The 12,529-nt window shown below is 53.4% G+C and overlaps 2 protein-coding genes across 2 annotated transcripts; both read left to right on the top strand.

Annotated features, from left to right (window-relative positions):
• Positions 1-4,019: 4,019 nt before the first annotated feature.
• Positions 4,020-6,732, top strand: VOLCADRAFT_90991 (uncharacterized protein; the record flags this gene model as incomplete). Its single annotated transcript, XM_002950585.1, has 3 exons — positions 4,020-4,064; positions 4,154-4,760; positions 6,497-6,732. 3 exons carry the CDS (start codon positions 4,020-4,022, stop codon positions 6,730-6,732), a joined length of 888 nt encoding a protein of 295 aa, XP_002950631.1.
• A 1,523-nt stretch (positions 6,733-8,255) lies between these two features.
• VOLCADRAFT_104767 (uncharacterized protein) lies at positions 8,256-12,527 on the top strand (the record flags this gene model as incomplete). Its single annotated transcript, XM_002950584.1, has 4 exons — positions 8,256-8,679; positions 8,754-9,036; positions 9,480-9,622; positions 11,191-12,527. 4 exons carry the CDS (start codon positions 8,256-8,258, stop codon positions 11,802-11,804), a joined length of 1,464 nt encoding a protein of 487 aa, XP_002950630.1. The 3' UTR covers positions 11,805-12,527.
• Between the last annotated feature and the right edge of the window lie 2 nt (positions 12,528-12,529).

Genomic DNA, 12,529 nt, shown 5'->3' with positions numbered 1-12,529 from the left:
GTGAAAGCAATCGGACGACCATCTTGCAACAGTACGGCACCGGTTCCATTGAGCGATGCGTCGGAAACAAGCTCAAACGGTTTCGAGAAGTTCGGATAATGCAGTAAGACATCGGTGGACAGGCATTCTTTAATGGATTGAAATGCGGCCAGCGCCTGAGGTGGCCATTCATCCGGGAGGCGCGGTTTGCCAAAGAGGTCCGTAAGTGGCGCGGCCAAGGACGCAAAATTTCGGATAAATCGTCGGAAATAATTCGCAAGGCCAACGAAGGCGCGCAGCTCACTTAGGTCCTTAGGTTGTGGCCAATTTCGGATCGTGTCCACCTTATTCGGGTCCATTCGGATACCAGCAGAGCCTACGATGTGACCAAGGTACTTGACGTCGGTTTTCCAGAATTCACATTTCGAAAGTTTCGCGTGCAGTTGGTGTTTTCGGAGCGTTTCAAGAACCAAACGCAAATGCTCAGCGTGTTCTTCCGGAGTTTTCGAAAAGATCAGAATATCATCCAGATATACAGTGACAAATCGGTGCATATACGGTGCGAAAATCCGGTTCATGGTTGCTTGAAACGTCGCAGGAGCATTGGAAAGCCCAAAAGGCAACACCAACCACTCGAAATGTCCCAACGGTGTATTAAAAGCAGATTTCGGGACGTCATCCGGGTGAATTCGGAGTTGATGATAACCAGAAGCCAAGTCAAGAGCAGAAAAGATTCGTGCTCCCGCTAACCGGTCTAGCGTATCGTCAATTCGTGGTAACGGATATTTGTTCTTAATCGTTAATCGATTTAGGGCTCGGTAATCGATACACATACGGAGTTCACCGGTCTTCTTGGTCACAAAGAGAATTGGCGCACCAAAAGGAGATGTTGAGGGCTGAATAAACCCTTTAGCCAGCAAGTCCTTGACCTGCTTTTCAACTTCTTCCTTTTCCAACGGTGTCAAACGGTACTGAGGACGGTAAATCGGTTGTGCATCTGGCTCTAACGGTATTGTATGATGTACCCCACGGTCAGGAGGTAGCCCGGAAATCGGAGCAAACACATCCGCATATTTATGCAAGATTGTTGCTAAGGTTCGGTTCGTTTCGATTTCAGGTGGAAGTTCGAGAGAATTGACCTGAGGAATGAGGCTGGTCGGAGGATGTGCGGTAGATTCGGTTAACGGTTTCACGACAACCAGCAACCCACGCGAGCCGGGCGACTCGAAAAGGTCTCTAAACGCGCGCTCCGCGGATACCACAGACGTGCGAGCTGGCGCTCTTTCCAACAACAGAAATTCGGGTTTCGGTGATTCGGAAACAGAAGAAGACGGGGCGTGCATCGCTCGCAACGTACATCGCGCACCGTTTGGCCGTAATAAACTCAGTTCGCTATGCGCAGGCCTTAATTGCGCATCATAACGGGTTAAGAAGTTCGTGCCAAGGATCACATCCGCCGATACAGTCAAAGCCGGTAAAACGAGCAAACGGATATCGGTACCAAAACTACCAAGGCGCAAACGAGCTCGACACTCACCAAGAATAGGTACGGTCGACTGGTCGGCTAGGCGCACTGGAGCAAGCGGTGTAGGCAAGATCCGCAAGCCAAGTTTGGTAGTCATGAGCTGGGAAATGAAGCAGTGCGTAGCGCCAGTGTCCGGAAGAACTCGTACAGCATTAGCACCAAGGCGTCCAGCAAATAAATGCAACTGATTATCGGTTTCGGTTATAGAACATTTCGGCTCAATCGGTTTTCCTTTAGGTGGATCCCACCAAATTTCATAAGTGCTCGTTTCAGGCGGGGGATCTGGACAACCAACCCGATATGAACGGTACAACTGAGTTCCGGACGGTAAAATCATAAGTCGTGTCATGTCTTTCAGATAGGGTCGTATTCGTTTCTGTTCGGTTGGAATCAAAATACAAGAGGATATGCTAGGATCATAACTCTTGCAACGGTGGTAATGACGGAGAAAATCGGATAACAATTTCATGGGAGGATTCATCCAGATAGTGTGGCCAGAGCAATCGGAATTGAGAAAGGAGCGGGTCGGTGAAGCAAACATCTTACAGACAGAATTACTTCCATCATCGTTCGCAGCAGCGTCCAAAGAAAACGTTCGTCCAATTCGACGCTCTAGTTGTCGCAACAACTCATAATCAATAATTCGGAAATCATGCGAATTCATGTCCCCAGTACGCGTGCCACACGAAAACGACTGGGCAAACTCCTATGGGTTCTCTGGCCGACGAAACATCTCCGGCGTTACCAGCGGGTTCGGACAGCGCGAGCTGATGTGGTCATTCTGAATGCCGCAACGGTAGCACTTTCCTTGCTGCATCCATTGGTACTTCTCCCAATTCGTAAGGAAAGTACCTAAACGGAGAGGATTCGGAGTTCGCGACGGTTCGTTGGGCCTGTTCAAAGCCGCCTGCATAACCGACATCTTCGCATCAGAAGACGGAGGTCGTGGAGGTACCAGTATCGGGGGTCCAGGGATCGGAGGCGGTGGTCCAGCAGGCGCAACGGAACGCGGTGGCGGACGAACGGAGTTCATGGCGTTGGTCGCAGTTCCAGCCACCACGGTGGATTCGGTAGCCGGAGGTCGGTCCGCCCGGACGCGCTTCGCAACAACATCGCGCCACGGTTGCGGTTCGGTGTTTCGTTTGCCGGAGAGCTTCGAAGAATCCTGTCGGGAGCCATAAAAGCGGTGCTTAGTTTTCGTGGAAGCGGCAGCAGCATAGTGAAGAGCCGCGCGAGATTGACCCTGCCCGCGAGCTCGCAATCTTCGTTCTTCAGTAAGTGCAAATTGCACAATTGTATCAAGATCGGTAAATTCAGCACCACGAAGATCAACTCGGCAAAGCGGTCGGAGTTCAGGAATCAATCCCATATAAAACAATTTCGCAAGCGGTTTCTGAACGGTAAACTTAGCACGGCGAGCGACTTCACGAAAACGAACAGCGTATTCAGCTACCCCTTTTGAAGCATCCATTCGGATCTCCCCTTTCAGTAAAGATTCAAGTGATTCAGTTTCCCTGTCGCGTACCTTCGGTTCAAAGTAATCGAGGAACGCGGTTAACAGCTCCGGTAAAACAATCGGTTTGTTGGCATTATGTGACTCGGTGCGGTATTCGGAAAGCCAGTCCAGAGCGCCAGGTGGGTATTCGCGCATCGCGTGACGCAATTGCCACAAGGCGTCATCGGTGTTGTTCGGTGTGTACTTGGCGACCCAGTCTTGAAAATCGTTGGCAAACATTTCAAGACTATTGGACTTGCTTGGCTGCGGTGGTTCAATTCGGAACGTGAATCGGGGTTCGGTATGCGCAAGATTCGTAGTAACAGGACTCACCACCGGAACTGGTGCGGTTGACGGGCCAGCTCCAGAGTTCTTGATTTTGGCGAGTTCGATTTCAGCTTGGACTAATTGGAGTTTCAGCTCCACCAATTCGTGTTCGCCACGGGATGGACCGGCGGAGCCGCCAGCATCCCTAGCCGGTTCGGTGGTTCGTTGTGGATTCGCTTGAGTCGGTGGGTTCGGAAGGTTCGGTGGGTTCGATGGGTTCGGTGGCGGTACAGCGACTTCATCTACATTCATTAAATCAGTGTTCGTTGGCGGATCCATGGCGGAACGACAGGAAGTCGCGTTCAAAGCCGCCAACCTTGAGCAGAAAGACGAAGTCCAGCAAGTAGGGCTTGTAACAGAACTTCGTTGGGAGTGCGCGGTGGTCCAGAGAACATCCGCCTCAGAAGTCAATGGTCAGCCGCCCTTCAGTGAGGGAGGCGACTGGTACGCTAAATTAAGCCAACTACTTAGAGAATAATATATTAATAGCAATGCGCTCCTGAGACACCAAAAGATGTTGTAGTGTAGTGCAGTGCTACTGGCCCGTGAAGTATGTCTGCCCCGACCACGGTATAAGACCGCGCTCCGAACGTGAGTAGAATATGAATTCTAAAAGAACCCACGTCCGTTCTGTGAGCAAAGACGATTTCAGTAGATTTATGGATTTCGGTAAGGCTGTCGTACAGATTCATGATGTTCAGTTCCAGTGAATTCTTACAAACGATTCTTGACAGCCAGGTCAGTTTTCAGAAGATTTCATGATCATAATTGATTCGCATATTTCGTGATAAGCTCATCATTACTGTGTAGCTATCGCGCTACAACAGGCCCTCTCGAGTCCAGGCCTTGTGGAAAACGTCCAGCTGTCCGTCAGTCGCAACACCAGCCAATTCAAAGGGCAACATCTTTTAGGTCAGCCGTGCGGCCCACCTACCGCAGCCCCCGAAGACTTGCCAGCCCCCAAACGGCCCGCACCGGGCCCTGTCCCTGCCCGTCGGCCAAACCTGGACCCCGCACCAGTTCCGGCAAGTTTGGCCATGCATCGGAAACAACCAGCCCGCCCCGCGGTGGCGCCACAAGGTGTGAAGGTTCAGGCCCCGGGCGAATTCTGGAAGGATAAAGGGGAGTTTTCTAGTCCTACTTTCGACAACGCCTCGGGATTTCGGTCGATGCCAGTAGCGGGTCTGCCTTCCGTGCTGCCCCAGATGAGGGGACGCCTCTTGGGCAAGAAAGGCGCTTGGAAGACTTGGGTTGTGAATGCACTGGTCATCTCGTGGATCATGTCGGGTTTCTTACTCCGTTGGGTCTCCAGCCCTCCCCCCCAGCACTCCGGCCGCAATCATGCTTCGGCAACCACCAACACCGTGTTCGTGGACAAAGCCGTAGCAGATCTGGTGGCGTCGGGCACGGCCCGCATATGGCCATCGCAGCCCCGTGTGGTTTGCCCGTTGAGGGTCGTGCAGCAGGCAACTAAGCTCCGGCTTATTTGGGACGGCAGGCCAGTAAATGATTACTTGCACGTCCCCTCCTTCCGCTATGAAGACTTGAAGGCGGTTCCTGGTTGGCTACTCCCAGGCGATTACCTTTTTACTTTGGACCTTAAAAGTGGCTATCATCACCTCGATATCAATCCCAGGTTCTGGGAATATCTCGGCTTCTGCTGGAGACGGGTCTTCTATGTCTTCACACAGCTGCCTTTCGGCCTCACTTCCGCTTGCTGGGCATTCATGAAGCTCATGCGAGAGGTCATGCACCCCTGGTGCAAGCGCGGCTGGCGATGCTCGGGCTACATAGACGATCAGGTTCACGCAGACCTGAACACCGATAACTTGGTCCGGTGCAGGGCCGAAGTGGTTGCTCAGTTGGAGATGCTCAGTTTCCTGGTCAATAAAGAGAAATCTATGCTGGGGGCCGTGCAACATCGCATTCATTACTTGGGCATGCTCATCGATACCAAGGACGGTGTTTTCATCGTGCCAGGCAACAAGCAGGACCGCCTCCTATCCAAGATCAATGGCGTGCTCACGGCACGGCGCTCGACCGCCCGCTTATTGGCATCCATTTAAGGCCAACTCCTGGCCATGTCTTGGGCCCTCGGACCTTGGGCCCGGCTGCACACCCGAGCTCTCGGTCAACTTATTGAAACTCGGCAGACCTGGGAAACCCATCTCTCCCTCTCTGATGACGCGCGGGAGGAGCTGTCTTTCTGGGAGTCGTCCTTTGATCAGTTTAACGGCCGCTGGCACCTGTGGGTTCCGTCCGTGGTGCACTCCCTCATTTTTTGCGACGCCGCTGGTAAATCCTCTGAATCACTCGGAGGTTGGGGTGCCTTGACAATCCTCAATGGCCAGTTAGCACCAGCACGCGGTGAGTGGACGCCCGATGTCAGCACTATGGGGTCTACCCCGCAGGAACTCCAGGCCATTCTGAACGTGATTCGATCTTTCGATAGCCCAGCCGGTCTATCTGGTCAGTCGGTTAAAGTCATCACCGACAACCTTAATGCCGCGAATGTCGTCAACAAGGGCTCCGCTAAAGCAGACAACTCCCACAAGGTCGCCTGCGAGCTGCACAGCTACTGTTTCGAGCGGGATATCCGCTTGCAAGTGGAGTGGCGACCCCGCAGCCAGAACCAGCTCACCGATGCGCTTTCGAAACTGCAAGACCCTGATGACTGGATGCTGAAGCCCAGCATATTCCGCAGGCTTTATGACACCTGGGGCCCCTTCGACATCGACCTATTTGCGTCCCACGAGACATTCCAGCTCCCCGTGTACTATTCCCGCTATTTCACTCCAACGATGTCTGGAGTCGACACGTTCAGGTTCTCATGGGGGTGCAGGTGCTGGGCGAACCCGCCCTTTCACCTCCTCCTCAAGGTACTGCAGCACGCCGAGGCCTGCCAGTCCCGGCTCTGCCTTGTCGCGCCTTTCTGGCCTACTCGCGACTGGTGGCCTTTTATCACGGCCGACGGGGTCTGGTTCAAACCTTTCATGAGTGGAGTTTGCTTGCTCGGCCGGGGCGCGGATGTTTTCCTGGCCCGCAACTCGGGGGTCCCCCTGCCCAAAGGCGCTTCCCGCTGGTCCACCTTGGCCCTTCTGGTCGACTTCTTGGCCTCTAATATCAACCGTATCCGTGTCCCCACTGATCCGACCGCGCCCCTTGCACAGACTTAGATGCCCGGGCTGAGGCTCTTTTGGTTGCTCTTGGCGCGGAGGTGGACGTGGAGCTCTCCACCTTGGCGACTCAGCTTGCCCAAGTGGCCGGTCAGACACTCGCCCCGCGGACGTCCAATGACTACGCGCGGTCTTGGGAACCTTTCCACGGGTGGTGGGTGGCCAGGCGACTGCCCGGAAGCATCTATGACACCCCGGGTGAGGTGGTGGCGCTCTACCCTATGGCATAAACATGCCGGTTACCGACCATTTGGGGCCCATTAACCCAACCAGCCGGTTGAATGGTGTTAACAGCCCGGTTGGGTTAACGGTCGGTTGGGTTAACGGCCAGTTGGGTTAACGATCAGTTGGGTTAACGGTCGGTTGGGTTAATGGGCCCCAAACGGTCGGTAACCGGCATGTTTATGCCATAGGGAGTATCCCAGTAGCTCGGGAAGCATCGTTCGCCAATATTAATTAAAGGCCTCTAAAGCTGCAGGAAAATTTTAGTAGAAGATTTAGAACTATGTATGTATTTAGTTTTAGCATTTGTTCCCGCTTTGAGGGCGTGAAATGCCGTGTCATTGTCCCTAATAAGTCATTGTCCCGGCATTTCGGCCGATGTCCCCAAGCAACTGCTTTGCGTCCATGTCACTAGATTGGCGCAATAGGTTGACAAGGTCGTCCATATGGCACCTTTCCTTGGACAAGGCATCCTCCAAGGCACGCGGTAAATTGACTTAGATTGTTTGCCCTGGCAAACTTATGTACTCCAAACTCATCCACTGGACGATGCTGGCTGTATTTCTTGTGTGGGCGATCTTGTCGCCGACGGGCGATGTTGTCCAGGGTGTTCCGGTCAAACTCGTAGGCGCCGACCTCATTACCGTTGTCCATGGACAATGTGTTGGAAGGATACGTTAAGGTTCAGATGAAATGAAGAAATGAAGAAGCGCTCCTTCATAGCATGGAGATGGTAGAATCTTCAAGCAACTTTTGAACGACCAGGGAGAGTTGCTGATAGGCGAATTTGTATGGAGCTATAGAATTCCTTTATTCTTTCAAGGTAAATGAATGCTTATGTATTCGTCCGTTAGTAGCGTGAAGCTTTGAACACTCTTTGTACGGCAGATTCGGCACAATGTTTTGCCTCATTGCGATGTTGCCTGAAAATTTTGAACAGAAGGGATCACTGCTCATGCTGGTGCAGCAAGACATGTAAGGAGATGGCCTGGTCACAATCCAGCAGTCATATATCGACAATCTCAAGCTATGACAACTTGTTACATGTGTCTGTAATAAAAAAGGGACTTTGCGATGGTGTGGGGAGCTCTTTGAGTGGTGGGACTGTGGAAATCCAGTTTGTTTCGCCCGTAACAAGTTTGTTATGGGCGAAACAACGTCCCTCTGAAACGTTTGGATATGCGTATGCAACACATTTCCTCAATTTCATGAACTGCAAGTATTCTAATCCAACATCACCCCAATCTCAGTGTAAACTAGTCTCCAAATGTGCCTGCACAAGACTGTCACCCCTGTCACCCGGCATTCACATTGCCTTAACCTCCTCAAGCTTGTCGGGGTGTGACACGTGGGCATGAACCTTGTGACAATGGGCATTGTCACAAAGAAACTGGTTGCAATCAGAAATGCATTTTTGCTCATGCCAGGGACGGTTAACGGATAATGGTTTGCCAGGTAATCCTACCGACCGGTTACCCATCTCGTTAACTGGACCCGTTAGGTCGGAACCGGGCCGGAACCGGCCTGGAGTATGCCATTGGGCTATCTGCTCTCCCTGCTGAACTCGTCCAAGGAAGATAAGGTGGGGCCTGGACGGGTCCGTACAGCGAGTGCAGCAATCAGCTCCTACTTCCGCCTAGCCGGCAGAGCACCCCCTACAGAGCACCCTGCCTGCAGCATCGTCCGCGACCTCGCCAAAAAGCAACTCCAAGGCCGTAAGCTGGAACGCGACGCCCTGGAGCCGGTGGACGTCACAGTGCTGGCCCGGCTGGTCAGTGGGCTGGAGCCGCTCCTTGACCAACTGATGACCGTTATGGCCGTCGTGGTCATGTTCACGGGGTTCTTTCGGTTCGATAATGCTGCGGAGATAAGCGTTCACGAGGGCTATCTGGTTATCACGGCAACTGGGATGGATGTTTTCATCCCTCGATCCAAGACCGATCAGCAGAGACAGGGTCACTGGGTCCCATCATCCATGTCGGTGGTGCCGCTTGCCCCGTGGGCCTGATGGAGCGCCTCCTCACCCTAGGACGGTACAAACGCCGCCCAGACACGCCGGGCGAGGACGTCGGGCCCCTTTTGCGACCAGTCCAGTGGAACAGGGCCGGGGGGTACCTGTCAGGCCCCCTGACAGGCACGGTGGCCCAGCCGATCCACTCCCTGTCGTACCCTGCCTTCTGCCACCGGCTCAACAAGACCCTGCAGGCGGCGGGGATCACCCGCCGCATCACTGCGCATTCCATGCGCATAGGAGGAAATAGCACTGCCGCCGACCGCAGTGTGCCTGAGGACCTGCGCAAAGTGCACGGCCGGTGGTGCAGCGACGCCATGGTATAGCACTACACGTGGCGTGACGGGGAGGCGAAACTCTCTGTCTCCCGCAGCCTGGGCCTCGCCAGTGAGCAAATGTCTCTTCGGTCTGCTGTGTAAGGCCCTTGGCAGCGGTGCAATTCTCGCCAAAAAATCATCCAAACCGCACCGTTCAGCACCATCGGGTCAGCCAATCCTCAGCCACCAGAACCAGTTAAGGGAGACAGTAACACAGAATTGTTGGCTTAGACGCGACAGAGTGAAGCGACTGGAGCTTCTAAGGCTGGTTCTGTGGTACTGTCATACAACTGGTTCGCAGTGGTGACTTCATTCTTGCTGCTCTCCTGGTGAAGTCATTCTGCCTTCACGCAGAAGAGCATACAGCCTTGTCCAATAGTCAGCGTGACAGGCTGTACTTGCCCCCCGCCCGCCCTGTCCCTGTCAGCCCCTTGCTTCCTTTTTCCGCTATCCCCAGTCTTGCCCCAGATGCAGCACTGATTGGCTCGGCCTGGCGTCGGCGGGCTCCTGAGAGGCGCCCCCCCCCTTCAGCATGGTGGCAGGGGGAGGCAGCACGCGTGCGGGAGGGGGGTGGTTCAGGGGGCGGGCCGAGGCGCCCGCAACCGGGATGAGGGGGAACACCCCATGGGGTTGGTGCCTGGTCGTTTCTAGTCGGTCGGGCTTTGTCTGGTGCGAAGGTCTTTGGGGCACGCGGGTGCTGCAGTGCCTCTGCTTCTTAAGGTCAGCAATGCTTTGGTTTTTTGGTGTTGGGCACCGGCACCCTTTCGCGGTGTGTTCCGGACTGTTGGCTGTCTGGTGTGTTGCGCCGTGGTCGGCCGCGCGGCCCCCGTGGCTACGGGCGGCCTGCTGGCCGGTTGGGCCGCGCGGCCACTGATAGGCTTGGCTGTTTGCTCTTCCTGCTGTGTAAGGCCCTTGGCAGCGGTGCAATTCTCGCCAAAAAATCATCCAAACCGCACCGTTCAGCACCATCGGGTCAGCCAATCCTCAGCCACCAGAACCAGTTAAGGGAGACAGTAACACAGAACATGCACGTCATCTTATCAAAACCATCAACTAGTTGTTGCAACCGAGGTCCGCCTGTGATAGATTGCATGCATAGGTTCCTGCACCCCTTGCTTAATACAGATAAGGGTGTATGCATGCGTGCATAGATACGTGCCCGAACGTACTTGTGCCATGCATGTCCCATCCCCATCCGGCGTTCAGCCATATTGCATATCTGGCTACGTCTTGGGTGCATCATGATGCGTCTGCTACATGTACTGCTTATGTGCCTGTCGCTCACAGAACCTTCACAGACGTCATCTAGTACATACAGATACATACAGATATAGCACGTGCATACATAGAGAAAGTAAGAACAGAGGGGTGCAAAGAATAGGGATTGGGTTCGGGTACCGGTCAGCCCTATGGCATACTCCAGGCCGGTTCCGGCCCGGTTCCGACCTAACGGGTCCAGTTAACGAGATCGGTAACCGGTCGGTAGGATTACCGGGCGAACCGTTATCCGTTAACCGTCCCCAGTAATCGGTAACCGATGTCGGTAACCTGGCATGAGCCAAAATGAAATTAATACTGAGATATCTAAGATGAGAATGTAGTATGAGTAATGCTAAAAATTACTCATAGATAGGTACGATGACCGTACACACAAATCGAAATTGAAATACAGGAGCCACTAAATTGTTTGGCTAAATTACTTTAGCCGTATATTGTGAAGACATTCCATTTAGCATCACTGTGTCCCCCTACCAAAATGGAAGCGTGCTAAAGAACGTTCCTGAGAACGCTAAGAATGCTAAGAACGGCTTAAGAATGCTGGTGCTGCTGAGAATGATCTTATGCCAGTCTCAAGCATTCTTATGACGGTTTTACGAAAGAATGGCTTTGAGAATGCAACAGTGCGGAAAACTTAGCAGAAACACGCACAAGTTACAGCGGTTTGCCCCTTCCATACATAGTTCAAGCAGGAAACAGAGAGTCAGTCCTGTATTCTGAAATAAGTTCATAGTGCTGAAATCATCCACAAGACCGACCATGAGGGCCCCTACTGCTCTGGACCCGCGGGTAAGGCCCTTCGAAAACTAGTATATTGTCCTATGTACTGTATCACCTCACTATTGTATAACACTCTGCAGGTGGGGAGTTGGAGGTCAACCCCACAGAAGGAGATGGTGTGCCCGATATGGGACCGGAGGTGGACGTGATGACAGGAACTGTAGGAGAGGAACCGGCGGATGATTGGATGGACGACACTCTTGCCCAGTTGCATGAACCTAGCCGCCGGCGCCTGCTTCCAGAGCCGGCATTCGCACGGATACGAAAAGAGACGCGTCTACTGTCAGAGGATGAGGAGGAGTATGAGAGTGAGGGTAGTAGCCCGGAGTGCACCCAGCAAGAGGGTGAGGTTGACACAGGGGAGGGGGAGGAGAGTGAGTCCGAATTGTCTGAGGAGGAATTGGATGAGAAGACGGTGGGTGGAAGTGGAAAGCAGCGGAGTGTGCAACAGCACCCTAAGCGCCCAAGTGGTAACAGGCCTGTGGTGATGGAGCAGTCTGCCAGGGGACAGCCGGCAAAGAGGGTAAAGGCTTCTACCTCTGCTCCAGAGTTAGTGGATACTGGCGCGTACGGCCTGTGTGTCGAAGGAGCTAAGACCCCCAGCAGGGGCAGAAGCAGGGGGCGAGGCAGCCAGGAGCAAGGGAAAGGGCTTGGAGCAAAGCCCCCCAGGGGCAGGGGCAGGGGCAGGGGCTAGCATAGCTTGTGTAGCTAGTATTGCCTTTAAGTTGTTGCATTTAAGCTTGTGAGTTGGTGGCCTGGTTTATGCTTATGGGCGACAATTGCATGAAATGCTGGGTGACAGGGGTGACAATAATGCGCGCAGGCTTGAGAGTGGGACTTCTGGGCCCATAATACATTGAAAGGCCGAGTGAGAGGGGTGACATTGCGTGATGGCTGTTGTGGATGGTGGGTGACAGGGGTGACAACATTGCGCGCAGGCTTGTGTGGATGCCAGGTGACAGATCTGACAAATTGGGTACACATGTGTGAATGCTGCGTGACAACAAAGCGTGCAGGCTTGTGTGAATGCTGCTTGACATTGGTGGCATTGGTGACACAAACATTGTTGTGAATGCCGGGTGGTGACGCTGACGTTGATGACACAAACATTGTTGTGAATGCCGGGTGACAGGGGTGACAGCCTTGTGCAGGAAGGTTTATGCAGATTACAGGTGACAGGTGTGATGGCCTTGTGCAGTCAAGGAATGCCAGGTGACACGGGTGACAGTGGTGTGCACACATGGACAAGGATAAATTTAGGTATTTTAGGTATATACCTGAATCATATATGAATATGCTTAATGGCATGGTGCCAAGATGATGTGGGAGGCAGTGATAACAGTACTGTCCCAGGTGTGTAGGCATGCAGGCAGGGTGCTAGGTAGGATGAATACCTGACCATTAACCCACCGACCATAA

This window comes from Volvox carteri (genome assembly GCF_000143455.1).
Source record: "Volvox carteri f. nagariensis unplaced genomic scaffold VOLCAscaffold_19, whole genome shotgun sequence".
Lineage (NCBI taxonomy): Eukaryota > Viridiplantae > Chlorophyta > Chlorophyceae > Chlamydomonadales > Volvocaceae > Volvox > Volvox carteri.
This window is presented reverse-complemented; position numbering and strand designations above follow the sequence as displayed.